The 20898-nt window shown below is 42.6% G+C and overlaps 1 protein-coding gene across 4 annotated transcripts; it reads left to right on the forward strand.

Annotated features, from left to right (window-relative positions):
• Nucleotides 1-8811: 8811 nt before the first annotated feature.
• Nucleotides 8812-18089, forward strand: LOC123148630 (AP-1 complex subunit gamma-2). Of its 4 annotated transcripts, none has more exons than XM_044568099.1 (19): nt 8812-9050; nt 9142-9444; nt 9557-9698; nt 10074-10247; nt 10647-10826; nt 11201-11355; nt 11905-11995; nt 12106-12269; nt 12949-13003; nt 13091-13213; nt 13307-13402; nt 13870-13997; nt 15027-15131; nt 15230-15519; nt 15846-15956; nt 16037-16114; nt 16198-16370; nt 16864-16968; nt 17607-18089. In XM_044568099.1, the coding sequence occupies exons 1-19, from the start codon at nt 9007-9009 to the stop codon at nt 17700-17702; spliced, it is 2613 nt and encodes an 870-aa protein (XP_044424034.1). In that variant the 5' UTR covers nt 8812-9006; the 3' UTR covers nt 17703-18089. The 4 variants fall into 4 exon arrangements, with proteins under 4 accessions (XP_044424034.1, XP_044424036.1, XP_044424035.1 ...); XM_044568101.1 differs by having other exon boundaries at nt 16037-16099; XM_044568100.1 differs by having other exon boundaries at nt 16040-16114.
• Nucleotides 18090-20898: the final 2809 nt, after the last annotated feature.

The raw sequence follows: 20898 nt of genomic DNA on the forward strand, positions 1-20898 counted from the left end.
CAGTAAACTACTCACACTTCATCGGAGGGGCTTGGATGATGATGTAGAAGCCCTCCGTGATCGATGCCCCCTCCGGCGGAGCTCCGGAACAGGCCCCAAGATGGGATCTCGTGGATACAGAAAGTTGCGGCGGTGGAATTAGGTTTTTGGCTCTGTCCCCGATCGTTTGGAGGTACGTGGATATATATAGGAGGAAGAAGTACGTCGGTGGAGCTTCGAGGGGCCCACGAGGCAGGGGCGCGCCCCTACCCTCGTGAGCACCTCGTGGCTTTCTTGACGGAGGGTCCAAGTCTCCTGGATCTTATCTGATGAGAAAATCACGTTTCTGAAGGTTTCATTCCATTTGGACTCCGTTTGATTTTCCCTTTCTTTGAAACCCTAAAACAAGCAAAAAACAACAATTCTGGGTTGGGCCTCCAGTTAATAGGTTAGTCCCAAAAATAATATAAAAGTGGAAAATAAAGCCCAATAATGTCTAAAACAGTAGATAATATAGCATGGAGCAATCAAAAATTATAGATACATTGGAGACGTATCAGCCCCCCTGCCTCATGGGCCCACGGTGGCCCTCCTCCACTTATTCCTGCACCCACACACTCCTTCTTCCTCCCACAAACACGAATATCCAGCTCAAACCCGAGTCCAAGCTCATTTTGCTGCCATTTTCGATCTCCTTGCTCAAAGCACCTCTCACAAAACTGCTTGGGGAGATTGTTCCTTGGTATGTGACTCCTCCATTGGTCCAATTAGTTTTTGTTCTAGTGCTTTATTCATTGCAAATTTGTGCTGCTTAGGTGACCCTGTTCTTGAGCTTGCATGTCAAATTTATATGGTCAAAAGTAGTTTTGATGCATGATATAGGCTCTAGGCACTTGTAGGAGTAGTGGCTATCAATTTTGTTGAGTTTGGTTTACTTTTATTTTGAAGTTACTAAAAATTTCAGAATTTTTCATAAAATAATGAAGACATTTTTGAGGGGCTCATCGAGCCGAAGCTTGAAGGAAAAGCAAAATGAAAAGGCAGCGAAGCCCAAGTATAACCTGCCTCGCACCGCGGAGGTTCGGCCGTGTGAATGGCCTTCCAATGAATTCTTGAGAGCAGCCAGGATTTATGATGATTTTTATGAATTGGCTGAGAATGCAGGCCTCACCGCTTTCCTCCACGACCAACACGACCAGTATCTCTTACTCACAAATATCTTTGTGCAAAACTTTCATTTCCATTCTAGGAGCTCACCACGTACGGTGGAGTTTTATTTATATGATGAGCATAAGGAGATGTCACTTTATGATTTTTGTCGGGTTTGTCTGGTCCCTTTCGAGGGCACAACAGAGGAACCACATCGCGGCGATGTGGATGGGTTTATTGATACCATCACTGTAGGGGAAACGAGGAAGCTTTCCGATGCACGAATCACTAGCATACATTTTCCTGTTTTACGCTACTTTGCAATATTTGCTAGTCGTTGCTTAATTGGTCGCGGAAACTATGGAAACCTTAGTGTTCCTGATATTATTATTTTGTTCCACGGTTTATTCAGTGGTAACTCTGTTAGTATGGGCGATATTATTGCTAAACGGTTAAGTCTGAACCGTACAAAGGGCCCCATCTTTGGAGGCATATATGCTTCACGCCTAGCTGCACATTTTAACATACCCATTAGGCATTATGAGAAGGAAGAAAAATTGTTGCCTCGTGTTTATTTAGATTATAAGAGTATGGTGGCACACTGTTTTATTGTTAAGAATAGGGAAGGGGAGCTTAAATACAAATTGTTCTTTCATAAACATCATCCTGAGACTATTACCCTGCCTGCTCCTTCCTTGTTTGATTTATCTTCAGGCCAGTACCTTATTCCATTAGAGGCTATTCACGCCTACCGGAACCCTACATCAGCCACAGAGCCAGAGTCGGAACCACAAGTTGATCCTCCACGACAGTCTAATTACCATTGGGATCCGGAGATGATTGCCAACCAGTGGCAATAAGAGTCTTCTTCATCTCAGTACGACCCCAACTATTATTATGGATATCCGCCAGGCCAACCGTGGCCATAGACCAACTTAGGCCAAAAGCCTAAGCTTGGGGGAGTACGTATTTCCCACCGACATTACACTCATGCTCACACACTCAATGCTAGATATCGGTGCTCATACTTTTTCATTGTATCATCATGCTAGTTTATTTTTGTTTTTATGCTTTCTTCTTGTGTGTTTAATAAACCTTAAGAAAAACCAAAAAAAATAGTTGTAGCTTTTAATTAGTTTACTTCCATGCTTGTAGTATTAATTAAAAAGAAAACCCAAAAAGATTTCTTGTTCTTCTTTTGCTTGTTGGGAGCTTTCCCGTGTAAATAGTTTTATTTCTTTTCTTTTCTTTGGGGGTCGATAGGAGAAGACCATAATTAAATTGTTGAAGTAGCTCTTATATGCATTATTGTTGATCTGACAAAAGAGCCCATATTGCCTTGTCTTCTCCTATTTATTGAATGCTTGCAGATTCTAGCTTAGTCCAATGCACGTGCACTATTATTATTATTCACACTATTCAGTCATGCAAGTGAAAGGCAATTATGACGGTATATGATGGACTGACTGAGATGAGAAAAGCTGGTATGAACTCGACCTCTCTTGTTTTTGTAAATATGATTAGTTCATCGTTCCTGATTCAGCCTATTATCAATAAAGATGTTTGCAATGACAACTAGAGATCATAGTTTCTTGTGCCATGCTTGATTAGCTAGGAGCTTATAATGGTTTACCTTGCATGCCAACATGCTATTAAAATGGTTGTGATGCGGTATGATAGGGTGGTATCCTCCTCTGAATGATTTAAGTGACTTGACTTGGCGCATGTTCACGCATGCAGTTGAAACAAAATCAACATAGCCTTCACGATATTTATGTTCATGGTGGATTATATCCTACTCATGCTTGCATTCGGTGTTGATTAATTTTAATGCATGTTCATGACTGTTGTCGCTCTCTAGCTGGTCGCTTCCCAGTCTTTTGCTAGCCTTTACCTGTACTAAGCGGGAATACTTCTTGTGCATCCAACTCCATAAACCCCAAAGTTATTCCATATGAGTCCACCATACCTACCTATATACGGTATCTACCTGTCGTTCCAAGTAAATTTGTATGTGCCAAACTCTAAACCTTCAAATAAATATCCTATTTTGTATGCTCGAATAGCTCATGTATCAATTAGGGTTGTCCGTATCTTCCATGTTAGGCGGGTTATTCTCAAGAGAAGTGGACTCCGCTCCTCACTCACGAGAAAGTGGCTGGTCACCGGGATGCCCAGTCCCATGCTTTATGCAAACTAAATCAAAATAATTGCAAACAAAACTCCCCCTGGGACTATTGTTAGTTGGAGACACTCGTTGTTTTGAGCAAGCCATGGATTGATGCTTGTTGGTGGAGGGGGAGTATAAACTTTACCATTCTGTTTGGGAACCGCCTATAATGTGTGTAGCATGGAAGATATCGCCATCTCTTGATTGTTATGTTGACAATGAAAGTATACCGCTCAAAATATTATTCATCTCTATTTCAAAACCGAGCTCTGACACCTCTACAAATTCCTGCTTCCCTCTATGAAGGGCCTATCTATTTGAGTCATCATCTTCTTATTAAAAAGCACCAGTTGGAGAGCACCACTGTCATTTGCATTCATTATTGTTAGTTTACATTGAGTATGACTTGACTGGATCTCTTTTACCATGAATTACAATGTCTAGTCAGTCCTCGATCTTTAAAGGTGCTCTGCATTTATGTTTTGCAGTCTCAGAAAGGGCTAGCGAGATACCATCTTGTTATATCATATTATGATTGTTTTGAGAAAGTGTTGTCATCCGAGATTTATTATTATTGCTCGCTAGTTGATTATGCCATTGATATGAGTAAACTTGAGACCTAAGCGTTATTGTGAATGTGGTTAGTCATAATCTTTGCTGAAAACTTGAATGCTGGCTTTACATATTTACAACAATAAGAGCAAACATAGTTTGTATAAGTTTTTCTTTATCACTTTCAGTTTATCAACTGAATTGCTTGAGGATAAGCAAAGGTTTAAGCTTTGGGGAGTTAATACGTCTCCGTTGTATCTACTTTTCCAAACACTTTTGCCCTTGTTTTGGACTCTAACTTGCATGATTTGAATTGAACTAACCCGGATTGACGTTATTTTTAGCAGAATTGCTATGGTGTTATTTATGTGCAGAAACAAAAGTTCTCGGAATGACCTGAAACTTCATGGAACATCTATTCGGAAATAATAAAAAATCCATGCAAAAGATGAAGACCAGGGGGCCCACCACCTGTCCACGAGGGTGGGGGGTGCGCCCCCCTACCTCGTGGCCCCCCTGGAGCTCCTCCGACCTCAACTCCAACTCTATATATTTGGTTTCGAAGAGAAAAAACCAGAGAGAAGAAACCATCGCGTTTTACGACACGGAGCCGCCGCCAAGCCCTAAAACCTCTCGGGAGGGTTGATGTGGAGTCCGTTCGGGGCTCCAGAGAGGGAAATCCGTCGCCATCGTCATCATCAACCATCCTCCATCACCAATTTCACGATGCTCACCGCCGTGCGTGAGTAATTCCACCGTAGGCTTGCTGGACGGTGATGGGTTGGATGAGATCTATCATGTAATCGAGTTAGTTTTGTTAGGGTTTGATCCCTAGTATCCACTATGTTCTGAGATTGATGTTGCTATGACTTTGCTATGCTTAATGCTTGTCACTAGGGCCCGAGTGCCATGATTTCAGATCTGAACCTATTATGTTTTCATCAATATATGAGAGTTCTTGATCCTATCTTGCAAGTCTATAGTCACTTATTATGTGTTATGATCCGTTAACCCCGAAGTGACAATAATCGGGATACTTACCAGTGATGACCATAGTTTGAGGAGTTCATGTATTCACTATGTGCTAATGCTTTGTTTTGGTACTTTATTAAAAGGAGGCCTTAATATCCCTTAGTTTCCATTAGGACCCCGCTGCCATGGTAGGGTAGGACAAAAGATGCCATGCAAGTTCTTTTCCATAAGCACGTATGACTATATTCGGAATGCATGCCTACATTATATTGATGAATTGGAGCTAGTTCTGTGTCACCCTATGTTATGATTGTTACACGATGAACCGCATCCGGCATAATTCTCCATCACCGATCCATTGTCTACGAGCTTTTCATATACTGTTCTTCGCTTATTTACTTTTCCGTTGCTATTACTATCACCACTACAAAATACCAAAAACACTACTTTTGCTATAATTACCTTTTGCTACCGTTACCACTACTATCATATTACTTTGCTACTAAATACTTTGCTGCAGATATTAAGTTTCCAGGTGTGGTGAATTGACAACTCAGCTGCTAAATACTTGAGAATATTCTTTGGCTCCCCTTGTATCGAATCAAAAAATTTGGTTGAATACTCTATCCTCGAAAACTGTTGCGATCCCCTATACTTGTGGGTTATCGGTAGTATAGCTATGCTTGTAGTTTGTTGATCATGTGATGAACTATGTATTATGTGATGAACTATGTTTGTGCAATTTCTCCCGCGAAAGTATTTTTTTCAAATTATGCAGGTTTAGATACGGGTTCTGCTCGGCCACGCATGTTTTTGACCCGCAAACGCGATCTTCGTCAAACCGCAAACGCGTTTCGCGGGTCGTATTTTTGGGGGTCTGCTAGAGTTGCTCTAATTCCTCTACATCATGTTGTCTTGCTTAATGCGTACTCCGTTCTTTATGAACTTAATACTCTAGATACATGCTGGATAGCGATTGATGTGTAGAGTAATAATAGTAGATGCATAATCGTTTCGGTCTACTTGACACAGACGTGATGCCTATATTCATGATCATTGCCTTAGATATCGTCATAACTTTGCGTTTTTTATCAATTGCTCGGCAGTAATTTGTTCACCCACCGTAATAATTCCTTTCTTGAGAGAAGCCTCTAGTGAAACCTATGGCCCCCGGGTCTATTTTCCATCATATAAGTTTTCGATCTACAATTTTAGTTTCCGATTTACTTTTTTTTGCAATCTTTTACTTTTCGTTCCATAAACCAAAAATACCAAAAATATTCCTTTACCATTTATCCATCTCTATCAGATCTCACTTTGTGAATAACAATGAAGGGATTGACAACCCCATTGTCGCGTTGGTTGCAAGTTGGTGTTTGTTTGTGCAGGTATTCGGTGGCTTGTCGCATTGTCTCCTACTGGATTGATACATTGGTTCTCAAAACTGAGGGAAATACTTACGCTACTTTGCTGCATCACCCTTTCGTCTTCAAGGGAAAAACCAACACAAGCTCAAGAGGTAGCAGTTATCAAACTATGCACATCTGTATGTATTTTATCAATAAGTTTGTCGTTTGTTACTTATGGCTTGTGAACGGTATTTTAGTCACTTTACTTTTGAACAAAAGTTGCAATTGTAAAATAATTCTTAATTAAATGACTTAAACAAACCCATCACTATGGAATTTCTCCACACGGGTTTCTCCTATGTGACTGAATGCAGTGCCACACATGTGTAGTAATCTTTTTAGCCTTGCAACATTTAGCACCAGTGCTATGAATGTTTAGTATTATCATACATATTTATAACATGCGCCCCATTTGGAATGGGAGTATGTCCCTTGTGTTATTCATAACACCGAACAATAGTTGTTGTTCTATGAACAACCTCCTTGCAACAAACATGATGCAAATAGGCCAGAGTATAGAACAATTTACTAAATTATAAAGTAAAGTATGAAGATAAACACAAAGGTAATACGCTGATGGTAAGTATAGTAGCTTTTACTATGTTCCCAACACGTATGTAAACCTCATTACCAGCTAGTCGTTTATGTTGTGGTAGTTCTTATATCTACTTGCAACAGTATGCAATCGTTCTTGTGATCAACTTTTGATCACAATATCTAAGAATTCGACGATTGACTAGTGAATCATAACTCCCAGGAATTACAAAATAAATCCATGTTATGTGTGTGAGATTTTTTTATTACAAGAGGACTTGGAGGAGGTGACCTTAACATGTGGATAATCTCAGTAGCATGGACATGGTATTTCTACAGAGATGTCGAGGGTTTCACGAGTCTACAAAGTGAATTGGATGTTTTGTTTTCAAGTGCATCTTTTATTTCCTGATAGATGAGTTATTATGTACACAAACCACGCAAAACATATTTTAGGTAACCACACAATAGACGCAACTTGTTAGTTTAATGGTTATAAAGCCCTCGTATGTCTACACAAAGCAAAATATACATGTGTTCCATATATAACATATTTCAGTATCAAAGATCCTTGATATCAACATCTGCTAGGGTTTTCACGTGCCGCCGTCTTCGCCGCCATATGAGAAATTTAGGTCCCCTCGCCTCCGGCTGCCATCTTGGCACTGAGAGGTGGCGGGACCTCGGATCTTTAAGATCTTTATGTTTTTCGTCAACGTCCAGTGAACATTATAGTTTTGTGAGAATAATTTTCCTCTTATCCTTTTGGCGTTGCCATGAGGTTTGAGAGTTTTCTGTCCTCGCAGATTCGATTATTTGAATCTGATGAGTTTATGTTGCTGTGTCAAGCTTTTTTTGTTGGTCTGATTCTTTGTCGAGGTGAAATCTTGCATCGACACCATGATGATGATATATTGATTTGTTGGTCTGCACTTCTAGGGGATCATCCCCGTCCCAAGTACGTTCATCGGTTAAGACTTCCCATCTTTTTGGATGGGCGACTCAAGCGCTTTCAAAAATCATTATTGGTAATGTTCGTGCGGGTGAAAGAGTGACAACATCGTTGCTCCAACCCAATTGCAGCTTCTTTATCAAAGTTCTTGGAGTATTTCTTCGAGCAGAGATTGCTACCACGAAGAAGATGATTTCAAAAGATTTCATTGTAATTATTAGTCATAGGAGTTACTTTGTATTTTCTTGGATCTTAGGTGTTTCTAAAAATGAAGTGGAAACTTTTCGCTTTTCCGGAGGAAAAATGAAAACGAAGGGCAAATACGAATATGAAAACGGAAATTTGCAAAATGAAAGTGGAAATGAATTTTTTTTACGTGAAAACGAAAACAAAAATGGAACGGTGTTTTCCGGTGGAACAGACATGGAAATTGAACTTCCCGTTTCCGTGAATATGAAATTTGCGTTTTTACTATAGACCTATAGCTGCTTTCTAGCCCAACCATCAAACTAACACACAATGACACAGTTAGTAGAATGGATCATTTGAGACAGAACTTCTACTAACACACGTGTACCGAGCTTGACCTTATATGCAGTTGTCCAATACTACTACAATACCATGTTAAGCTGCTAACATAATGATATTATTTTATAGCCACGTTAATAATTCATTAAATTTGTTTGTTTTTGTGTGTATTTCTCTATGATGGGTTGTTAAGTTCCGGTCAATGCCCACTTTTGATTCCGTGTCCGCTTTGTATCGCTCCGTGTCTGTTTCCGATAGTATCTTTTTCCTATTCATTCCGCGGTTTCTGTATTTGTTGCCGCTTCTGCAATAATATATGAAAATAAATGTGGTAGCACTCATTTTCGTCCGTTTCCGCTTCGTTTTCATCCCTAACTGTTATTTTTATGCTGCATTTAGATTTATATACTATTACTATGTCTCAAGAAATAATTGTCCACCATGTGACCGCAAAAACCAAGCAAGTGGGTAATTTGTCACCGATTGAATAAAAAAATCAACCGTGATGCTGAGCACTAACACTAGGAATTTAGTGGCCAGTGAGATCAGCACGGCGAGATTTGATCCCAAATGCCCAACTATTCCCCAGATGGACTAAAATAACAAAGCCAGGGGCCTCTTCGCAATTCGCACCACCGGTCCACCGCCCACGTCCAGATCCACCCGGCCGTCGCCGTGGTCTTCCTCCTCCGCCCCGCCCCGCCCCCCGACGGCGAGACTCCCCTCCGGACTCCGTCGAGAGGATCGTCGAGGACGTCGCCATGGACCTCTCCCTCAACCCCTTCTCCTCCGGCACGCGTCTCCGGTGAGTCTCCTCGGATCGCGCCCGTCCGCCCGCCCAGCGCCCCCCTTAGATCCGTCGCGTCGTGTAACATCGCCCCGTGGCGTCTCTGCAGGGACATGATACGCGCGATACGCGCCTCCAAGACGGCCGCCGAGGAGCGCGCGGTGGTGCGGCGCGAGTGCGCGGCCATCAGGGCGGCCATCAGCGACAACGACCAGGACTACCGCCACCGCAACATGGCCAAGCTCATGTTCATCCACATGCTCGGCTACCCCACGCATTTCGGCCAGATGGAGTGCCTCAAGCTCATCGCCGCCTCGGGCTTCCCCGAGAAGCGCATCGGCTACCTCGGCCTCACGCTGCTGCTCGACGAGCGGCAGGAGGTCCTCATGCTCGTCACCAACTCCCTCAAGCAGTATCCGACTCGCCCGCCTATGCTTGCTTACATTTGCCGCCGCTTGTTCGTCGATATTGTTATACAATGCCATGCTGATCTTTGAGTAATTGCTAGTACTTAACGTGGGCAGAGATCTTAACCACTCCAACCAGTTCATCGTGGGCCTTGCGCTCTGTGCCCTGGGGAACATTTGTTCCGCCGAAATGGCGCGCGACCTGGCGCCCGAGGTGGAGAGGCTGTTGCAAACTAGGGACCCAAACACGAAGAAGAAGGTGCCCATCTTTTTATCATGATACTTCAGTCCCTTCTAAAGACTGTTTTGAGCACCATGGCAGTAGTCTGATACTAGTTATTATTTGTATGCTTCAAACCTGCAATGCTCCTTCCATCCCTTGCATAAGAACTGAGAAGGCCTACATGATAGTGTACCTGTATGCTATAGGTAGTTTAGCATCAGTAATTTTGCACTCAAACACCAACTCGTTACTTCTGGGGTGTTCTAATCAATACCATCATTTTTTCGAAGCTTACATTCTGCGCATTTCTTGTCTTGTTGTTTTCATTCTGCGTAGGTGTTGCTCGTTTTGGGTAGTCTTAGAATATTTTTGGGACGACTATTATTGATTATATACCACTCCTGTTTGTAGGCTGCCTTGTGCTCTATACGGATTGTAAGAAAAGTTCCAGATTTGGCAGAGAACTTCATGGGTTCTGCTGCATCCTTACTCAAGGAAAAACATCACGGGGTTCTGATATCTGTTGTCCAGCTCTGTACAGAACTCTGTAAAGCAAGCAGAGAAGCATTGGAGTACTTGAGAAAGGTAACAGCACTATTTTATGGACCATAGCGGAAACCATTAGCATCGGTCCCAGTCCCTGCTCCTTCAGATCGTTCATTCGGTGATGCATTGATGCAACAATGTCATTTTACATCATTGCTATAATATTTTCATCATTATTTGGTAAATGTTCGTTTCCAATGTTGTGTTCACCAAAAGAAGCAAAAACATTTCTGTGTTCTTGTCTATAACTATATTCATAAAATTCTTGTTAGATTGTACTCCCTCTGTATCAAAAAATAAGACGTTTTTGTAGGCTAGTTTAGCCTACAAAACGTCTTATATTTTGGTACAGAGTAGTACATGCAAGACTATTGCAAATATTTATATATATTTTTGACAATAATTATTTAGCATTCTGACAAAATCTTGCTGTTTCAGCACTCCGTCGAAGGGTTGGTCCGGATACTGAGAGACGTGTCCAACAGTTCATATGCTCCTGAATATGACATTGCTGGCATCACAGATCCATTCTTGCACATCCGAGTTCTTAGACTCATGCGGACATTGGGTCAAGGGGATGCAGACTGCAGCGAGCATGTGAATGATATTCTTGCCCAGGTAATTTGTTCATCCTTGGTTTTACACGAAACAAAATTTCAATTCAGAGTCCATAAGCTCCCATCAAATTAGTGAACTAGATATTTGTTGTTACAAGCTACATATGAACATTAGTCACATGCTGTACAGCAAAATGATCTCTCCCCTGTAATGAAACTACTACTAGCAATTTATAACTTCTTTTAGGCATTCTTCCACTTAGGTCTTGCTAAGAGTACTGTTATACATGGACTATGAAACCTGGTAGCATGACTATTTTTTTGCCTTTGCTGTGTTATTATTTTTAATAGCTTGTTTCTTGGTTATCCGTTACACTTGCCCCCTGTGTATCTTATACTGGTAGTTCATAGTTAACACATGTACTGGATTTCCAGGTTGCAACGAAAACTGAGTCAAACAAAAATGCTGGAAACGCTATTTTATATGAATGTGTTGAGACCATAATGGGCATTGAAGCTACTAGTGGTCTGCGTGTGCTGGCAATTAATATTTTGGGTAGATTCTTGTCCAACCGTGATAACAATATAAGGTAAATTTCCTCTCGCTCTTGGATAACTGATACCCATCGTAACAAAGAGGTTAATTATTTGTGGTTTTTTGGGCTATTTTTGGGTCTGGAGTTCTGACTTGTCTCTGTAGCAGACGAGCATAGTTCCAACCACTATTACTTGCTGGTTATATGAATACAATTGTTCTCGAATTTCAGAAATGAATAGAGCACTTGCACCATCAAGTTGTTTTAAAATATTCTACAATCTCCCGTAAATGTAATTAGGAGAGTGACCCATGCGGTACTCATTTGCAGGGCTAGATTTGATCTGTATAATCATATCTGGTATTAGTTCAGCTGTTTGTTTTCCCATAGGTCAAAAACTTAGAGTTAATGTCAATTCTGGAGGCCCAAGATGATTCCATCTTAAAGATCTCCCTTATCTCTTAATTCTCCGCCATTATAATCTGGACCCACTACAATATATTTTTTGGCCCATGTGGACGAATGTTGGGGGATCTTTTTCTGCTGCTTTAAAAGCTTAATAGATAATAGATACTTTACTTACTATGGACACTGTGTTTTCAGATACGTTGCTCTGAATATGCTAATGAAGGCCATGGCAGTGGACACACTAGCAGTGCAGAGGCACAGGGTAACAATATTGGAGTGTGTCAAGGTAATCAATCATACAGTTCTATGGTGTAATATGCTTTAGGCTTATTGTTTTTCTTCTGGGGATTCCTTTTTCTTCCCCTTAAAAATTTGCAATCACGTATGCACTCTCAGGATGCAGATGTCTCTATTCGCAAAAGGGCCCTTGAACTTGTTTACCTACTCGTCAATGACACGAATGTAAAGCCTTTGACTAAGGAGCTTGTTGATTACCTAGAAGTAAGTGATGATGACTTCAAGGAAGACCTCACGGCAAAAATATGCTCAATAGTTGAAAAGTAAGTCTTGGCACATTCATCATCTCTACTGGCTTTTGGAAGAACATCTGATTTGCTACCCTAGTTGCTCCAAAGATTGGTTGTACATCACTGTTGTTACATATGTCTTGGAACAATTAAATTTTTGTTCACCTAATGAAATAAATGATGGAATTTTCTTGTTGTACTGTAATTTGTTCTCCTCCCCATAGGGTGACAATGGAAGTTAAACTAAGGGTATACAAATCAGGTTAACAAGAGGGGGCAGTTTCTTTATTTCATTTGGTATTTTTAGTCCTTGTCTTTTCAACTGCTCGTTCTTTTGCCTGTTGGAATATAGCAGAAGGCTTTAAGCACTGGGGAGAATATCATGATGTGAACCTAACTCTAGGTGTCATGTTGGATATACTATAAGATAGCATCTTCTAACAAATTTTCTGTCATTTCATGCTATCTTTTACAGGCTATAACATAAAATAAAAATAGTTCAGAAATCTATCCTTGGGTCTTTTTCATGCCTTTTATTCAATTTTGACAATCACATGAAGCTGTGATTCATTCCCTTACCCCCTTACTATTGCTTAATTGCATCACATGTTAATTATCAACTTGCTTTTAGATCCATACCTATCCTGTTTGATTTACAACTTTCTTATAACATGTTGATTACAAAATAATAACAGTTTTGTAATTCTAACAGGTTTTCTCAAGATAAGCTATGGTACTTAGACCAGATGTTCAAGGTTTTAACGCTGGTACGTGCATAAATACATTTTTCAGCCATTTTTCTCTCCATGGGTCATGGATATGCAAATTTAGAATATACCCTTGTCTATCCACAGACTGGAAACTTTGTGAAGGATGATGTATGGCATGCTCTTATAGTTCTGATAAGCAATGCGCCTGAACTTCAAGGATACTCGGTCAGATCATTATACAAAGCATTGCAAGCATCTGGTACACAGGTATGGAGGCATAATTTGTATTCTTGGTAAACCATGGGATCAATTTTCACCCTATCTGAAGCGCATGTATCTCTTCTACTTTGAACTGTGTAGGAAAGCTTAGTCAGGGTAGCTGTTTGGTGCATTGGTGAATATGGTGAGATGCTGGTCAACAATATTAGTATGCTGGATGTGGAGGAACCAATCACGGTGAGTTGATTTTTTTTACCAGCCATAGTAATTGGCTGATGCCTTTTCTGTTGAAACACCACTACTCACCATGTGATGAGAACTTCCTTTTGTAGTACTACATATTCTTGTTTACTTTCTACACACACAATGTGCATCCACTGTGCTTGAACTGCTGATTTAGTCCATATTTAAGGCTGATAAGGAGTAGCTCATGGATTTACTTGTCTGTTCCTCACATCATCTTCATGATCACCTATATTAGCTGTAGCGGTTGTCACCAGAAAAGTTACTTAATCATTCATTTCGCCACACGTCTGCATAAATGTTTCAGTGCTGAATGATGACTTTTTTTTAGAGTGTTAGTTCAGTTCATTAGTTCAATGTTTTCCCAGTGGATGCTGTCATTTCTCTGTATTTCATTTAATAGTAGTGCGCTTCAGTTCTACTATTGTCAAATGGTTTGGCCAATGCCTGAACTTGTTCAGGTAACAGAATCTGAAGCTGTGGATGCTCTAGAGCTAGCTCTTAAGCGCTACTCTGTGGATGTTACAACACGGGCTATGTGTCTCGTTGCTCTTTTGAAGCTTTCCTCACGATTTCCGCAAACTTCAAAGTAAGCTATTACTCAACTTGACCTTGCATTGTTGTTGGATAACCTACTGCATTATTCAAATGCGACTTGGCTTTTAGCAAAAACTGGCGAAGCCCCATGAATTAAGTTGCCTTGTTTCATGGTTCTACTTTGTAGACAATACCGCCGGCTATGATAATTGGGTCATTTCATTTACATTCATTTACTAAGCCTTTTGTCCCAAACAAGTTGGGGCAGGCTAGATATAAAACCCTTTCACGAGGACTTCCCAGGAGGTCACCCATCCTAGTACTACTCTCGCCCAAATGGGTTTCATACCCAAAGGACTGGCTAGTTTTTACGTTGGCTCGCCAAGCCTATCACAACCCTTAGATATGAAACCCTTTCACGAGGACTTCCCAGGAGGTCACCCATCCTAGTACTAGGTTTCATACCCATGGGACTGGCTAGTTTTTACGTTGGCTCGCCAAGCCTATCACAACCCTCCTCCTTTACCCGGGCTTGGGACCGGCTATGCCTAGAAGACATAGGCGGAGTTAATTGGGTCATCTACTTACCAATTCTCATCTCTATGTTCCACTTACACATGCGCATGAGCTATCTGTGCTTACCGATTATACATGTTTACTATGAAGACGATGCGATTTATGACAAATATAAGTTGAAAATGTCGCAAGCTTACATTTTTTATCTTTGTTGTCTTGTTATCATGGTGCATCAATTTCTCATGAATTGGTTTCTTTTTCATGAGCCTATACTAAATAAAATAAGTGTTGGTGACGTGACTAATTAACTACGACACTTACAATGTAGTTTCCTGGCGACGTGACAAAACTAAGTGTATCATTCTGTTCATTCGGTTCTACGATGGTAGGCACGCTGACAATGTTAATGCTGGAGCTTCAGTTTGCTGGAAGCCTCATTTGCTAGCCTTTTTTTTTCCAAATTTCTGTTTATGCTATCTTTTTTGTGTATGCCTTGGACTTGGAGTATGTGGTTTATGTTATCTATTACTAAAGTGATTTTGTCACCTTCCTGTTATTATTGCAGGAGGATACAAGCAATTGTTGTGCAGAATAAAGGGAATACTGTGCTTGAGCTGCAGCAAAGATCAATCGAATTTAATTCCATTATACAAAGGCATCAGTCTATAAAGTAGGTGACAGCTACTAGTCATTATTGCTCAGAATATGCACTAGTATCATAGCTCTTCATGAAAAATAGTAATCTTGTGAATGTTGGTTGGCGTGCAGATCATCTTTGCTTGAGCGAATGCCTGTATTAGATGAAGCTAGTTATTTGTTGAAGAGAGCCGCTTCTTCACGAGCAACTGTTTCATTAACTAAGTCTGCTCCATCCGCTGCTTCTGGAGGCTCACTTAAGGTTCCAAATGGTGCAGTGAAACCACCACCAGCTCCGTTGGCTGACTTACTTGATCTAAGTTCGGATGATGCTCCCGTGACTACTTCTGCCCCTAGTACCGCACCTAATGATTTCCTACAGGATCTTTTGGGCATCGGCTTGATTGATACATCTACCGCAGGTTTTGACTCTATTCTTTTTATTTCACATAAATTTACTTCTGACGTCTCTCTTTTAGCACAAATGAAGCAAGTGATGTTCTATCACCTGTTTAGTGATTCTGGTTTCTGAAATTTGGTACTGATTTGTCAGTAATGCATATTTGACGAGGGATTATTGCTTGAACAATGTCTTGTTTTGGAATGCTCGGTATTGTGCCAGTTCTGAGATATGTTGAGCTGTCCTAAACAGGCCCTCGTGTTGATTCTTAGCTGTATATGTGTACTGTTTGTAGTGTACATTGCTGGTTTGAGTCTTCCTTATGATGTCATTCCTGGTTTATGTCAGGTGGAGCGCCGTCTGCAAGTACAGATATTCTGATGGATCTTCTATCTATTGGTTCATATCCTGTACAAAATGGTCCGCTGGCAACATCAAACATAAGCTCTCCTGGCCAAGGTAAAGTAACTGTATTGATAATATTTTGCATATTTCTGCCCTGTCTGTCATCCATACTTAATTTATGTAGCACCGTGCAGCAGTGACTAAACATGCTCCTGGAACACCTCAAGTTATCGATCTTCTTGATGGTTTGTCCCCAAGTACACCACTTCCTGGTCCGCCCCTGTCACTTGATTATCTAGCAGCGTTCCTAGTCATTAGGAAATTAACCATTACTCTACTTGTGTTTGATCACCAGATGTGAATGCAGCTTACCCTTCAATCACAGCTTTCCAGAGTGCAACTTTGAAGATGACCTTCAATTTTAAAAAGCAGCCTGGAAAGCCTCAAGAGACTACAATGCATGCCAGCTTTACAAATTTGACATCTGTTACATTGACCAATTTCATGTTTCAGGCAGCTGTACCAAAGGTAGTACCTATGAAGTTTGAAATGTTGTCCCTCTGCTACTAATCCTTCCCAGCAGCGGATCTTCTCATTAAAAAAAATATGTTGACGCACACTTGCACTTAAGAATTAACTATATGATTTGTCTAGTTTGGTTTCTGTGGTAAATCTATAATTACTAACTTGTTTGTTTGGTCAAACGCCATATAGTAATTGGTCATTAATTTATCTTTTCTTCTCAGATAAAGCTCTGTCATAAAACAAATTACTTCTGTATCTACTCTCAAATTCTCAGGCATCGGCATCCTGGTTGATATGCAGTTCAGTTTTTTTTTTCGTGTTCCTTTAAGATCACTAATTAAAATGTGTGCTGAAATTTGTTTGCAAATGACAAGTGGGTGATAGGACGCTTTTAATTCTATTGGTATTTGTGAACAGCGGTGTAGTCTGCATTACTGGTTATTGATCACATGCTAGAGATTGACAGTCCATCTGCCTGTGCAAATCTGTATTTCAGTTCATCCAGTTGCGCTTGGACCCAGCAAGCAGCAGCACCCTTCCGGCCAGTGGAAATGGTTCAATTACGCAAAGCCTCAGTGTCACTAATAATCAACATGGGCAGGTATTTGACAGTATGCCTGTCAGAGGGGAATATGACTTATTTTCTGGTTTTCTTTGACTACTGGTAGTTTCTTTATAAGCTTGAAAGAGCCTAAGTAATTTTAACTCATTTTTTGCATGGTCCTGAAAGTATTATAGATCTCATCCGTGTGCCAAAGATAACTGCTTCTAACATGTTTCCCACTTATATGGTGTATCCCGTACAGCCACTGATCTGTCATTTGGTTATACTTCAGTTCTTAAAGAAGATTTTTTACACCTACTGATTAATGTTCATTCCATCATGCGTCTATCAACAGTGAAACATAGATTTGTTCAAAAAGGAAAACAAAATATATGGAGATAATGCTAGGTGCAGCATGCTGTGTCCCTGAATTCATAAATGGCCACATGGGTCATTTGCTGATTTGCACACCACATGTGGGTAGTTGTCAGTTAGAATATTCTTGCATCTCTGGATGATCCATCAGTTTTATTGGAACTTGCTAATCCTACTCGATCCATTACTAGGGCGTCCTATAGTCAGCCTAATGATTCTTTCTGCAGACTTGAATTATGTTGTGAACTTGCGAGTTTGTGGTTATCTTTTGTTTTCTTGCGATTTATATAATGCGTGGTTTTGAATTGCCTGCCTCACAGAAACCACTTGCGATGCGGATCCGGATTTCGTACAAAGTGAACGGCGAGGAGAGGCTGGAGCAAGGGCAAATCAGCAATTTCCCCGCCAGGTTGTAGTGCCACCTGTGTCTATAATGTTGTGATAGTAGCTCTTTCGTTTTGAGTGTGCTGCTCTGCTGGCAAAGGCGAGTTTTCCTTTTCTAGCCCTCCCATCATCATTTCTTCCTCTTGTGCTGCTTTTTTCCGATCACTAGTAAGTTATGTACACTAGTAGCTGGTTTTTGCTATTTACCCTTTACCTATACTGTATAGTAGCTTGCAGCGATTAATGACAACACACCTCCAGTTTTGGCAAAATGTATTCATACAAAGCTGTATATCATTCACAGTCGGAGGATAACCAAAATTTCCGGCCTCCCGCTCATTCACAGTCGGCAGCAGACCAGTGTCTTGTATTTACACCATGATGTTTGTTCTTCAATGTAATTACCTGTTTTCGTCTAACCGAACTCGTGGGTTCAGAATATCTTGCATACATGATACATGGCCCTTCATCCAACCATCTGTCAGGGAGGATTTTACATTTGCACAGCATTTGCCAACCCCATTTGAAATTCGAAACCCAACCGGTTTGTTCGGTGGAAGCCAGGTTGGTACGGTGCATAGCTATTCAGGTGCATCTTACACCTTTATTACAGACTTTTTCATCATCATCATGATTATTTTTACGAAAATCCTTGGCCATGTGAGCATCTGGAACGGCAACTGATCTAGCTTTGCACATACGACCCATATGAAAAAAGTGTGTGGGTGGCTGGGTGCGCTCCATAAATGTGATGTGATCGGGCTGTGAAAGTTGGTGCCGCGTCCGGGCCATGTATGAATGCATGATCCCTCCATCAACGTCAGTGTCAGGCCGGTTGCACGCTTCAATGCGATCGATTGATCGCATCAGCATTCAGTTCCGTTCAGCGCCACTCCGGGATACCAGCTGCTTCCGCCAGTACTCCTACCGGGCGTTCAGGAGAGGCAGGAGCCCTTCACCCTCGCTCGTCACCTCGCATTTCCATCTTTGCCTGTCTGTCCGTATCCGTATGCAATGGTGCTGTGCAGCGGTGCGTTTGTCAGGCCAACTCCAGCGCAAGACCCTATCCAGACGTCCGCTTTGTCCGGATTTCGTCCGTTTGGGATAGCAGTGAGTGTCAAAATAGACATGCGTGTCCGGCTAAAGTTGCAGGCGCCCAATGCTGCAGGCGACCCCAATTTGTCCGCCTCCACTACACCCACCATGTCCTCGCGCCTGCCGCGCCCAAAGCCTGCGCCGCCTCGCCAGCAGCAGCCCCGCCGCAAGCTCGTGCCCCCCGCAGCGTGCCAGTGCCCTGCCCGTGCCTGCCCCGTGCACGGCTGCGTGCCACTTCGCCTGCCGCTCGCCCCGCCCCTGTCTGCCTGCCGCAAGTTCGGCCGCGCCTGCCCTGTGCACAGCCGCGCCATGCCCAGCCCGCCGTGAGCTCGCGCCCTGCCTCACCGTGCGCCGCGCGCCCCGCCCCGTCCCATGCGCCCGCCTGCTCGCCGTGCCGCGCGCGCCGTAGCCTGCGCGCCCGCTCGCTCGCTGCCGCGCCTCACGCTCCCTGCCCACGCGTGCGCCCGCTCGCCCGCCCACCGCCCACGTTCTGCGAAGACGAGCGCCGGCGGGGACTGCAGCTGCTGCTGGTCCTGCGAGGTGCGCGAGCGAGGAGAGGCCGACGCGGGCGTGCTCCAGAAAGAGAAAGAAAGAGAGAGAAAAAGGAGAGAGAGAGAGACCGATGGAGGTTGACAAGTGGGTCTAGGCCCGGACAAGAGCGGACGGGGCGGACGAGAAAGCATCCGTTCGCTGTCCGCTCGACCGCAAAGTCGAACCAAATTTAGGCTCGGGATGGGGCAAAGCGGACCAGAAGCGGGCGTCTTTTTACGGTGGGGTTGCGCATTCATTTGTCCGTTTAAACGCAAACGGACAGACCCGGACGGTTTTGGGTCGCGCGGTGGATATGGCCTCACCTCGCTGTTCTCCATTAACTCTTTGCACACATCCGGACACGCACGCTGATTTCGGCCAGCGTGCCCGGGTTGGGAAGATGCCGCCTGTTGGGAAATTATTACAAAGTAGGAGTAAAATAAAATCGGGTCCATCCATCTTGGACAGCACAGTAAGTTGCATTGCATCTCTAGGGCAAAACCCAGCTTTCCGGCCGTCGCAGCATCGCCTACCAAAACCAGCTAAAAGGAAAAGGAAAGATGGCATTGACGCCGATGGATGTATCCCGCCACCTCACTGAATCTCAGTATTATTATGATTCATTTAACGGCGGATACGGACGCACGACCAAACGAGGCCCCGCGCGTCGTCACATGAGGCTACCACTACGCGATAAGCGCTGCAGTCCAAGCGATGGGCCGAGCCGCAAACTGTAGTTAATTTACGGTCTCTTGCAGCTGCAGCTGCCAGCTTTACGAGCGTGTCCTCAGCGGCAGAATCGGCGCGCGGTTTTGGCCGATGCGATGCGCCCACCATACCATACCTGTCGACGCAGCCATTAACTATGGGAGTATCATTCAGATGAGATATAATTTAATCTCATTCACTTGGAAAACAAGAACATATAACATCCAGTAGCGTCGCATTACCACTCACCCGCGAGATTGAGGATTGAGGGTGATTTAGAGTGAAGGCTGTGCACTTGTGCCATGCGTGCAGGCTCATCGCTTCCGTTCTCATCAGAGTCTTGCAAGAAAAAGTTTCGAAAAAAAGGAGTCTTCCAAGAAAAAGGAAGAGCTTCCAGGTGAAGCAACGCCCGTGTGCACGCGCTTTGCTTGCCTAAGTCGAACGTACTCCCACTAAACAAAATCGTACTGCCTGAGAGTTGGGAGTATTTGATGGGGTACTGAAAATTTGGAAGTAGGTAACCGGCACTTTGAAAGTCGCTCTTGTGGGAGTATTTGATGGGGTAGTCAGCAGTTTTTATACTAGTGCAACTACGCGCGCGAGCATACCTATTTTTAGGACAGCAAATCTGGACATTTTAGTAGATGAGACAAGTTTACTAGTTGTGCGAGGTTGGCAGTTCCTTCAGAAATGCATGGCAAATTTTAGAAAGAAGGGAAATTTTGCAGATAAAATTGGCAAAAAAGAAAATTAACGTTCGCTTGCCATCCCCTCCCAGCTAACGTCGCCAGTTATCGTTGTCGCTTTATTATGGCTAGCAAGCATGGTACTAGCAGCATTCCCTCCTTTTCTGCAAGGCACCATGAACTTTTTCTGGTCTTCATTACATGACTG

Source organism: Triticum aestivum, chromosome 7A, assembly GCF_018294505.1.
Source record: "Triticum aestivum cultivar Chinese Spring chromosome 7A, IWGSC CS RefSeq v2.1, whole genome shotgun sequence".
Lineage (NCBI taxonomy): Eukaryota > Viridiplantae > Streptophyta > Magnoliopsida > Poales > Poaceae > Triticum > Triticum aestivum.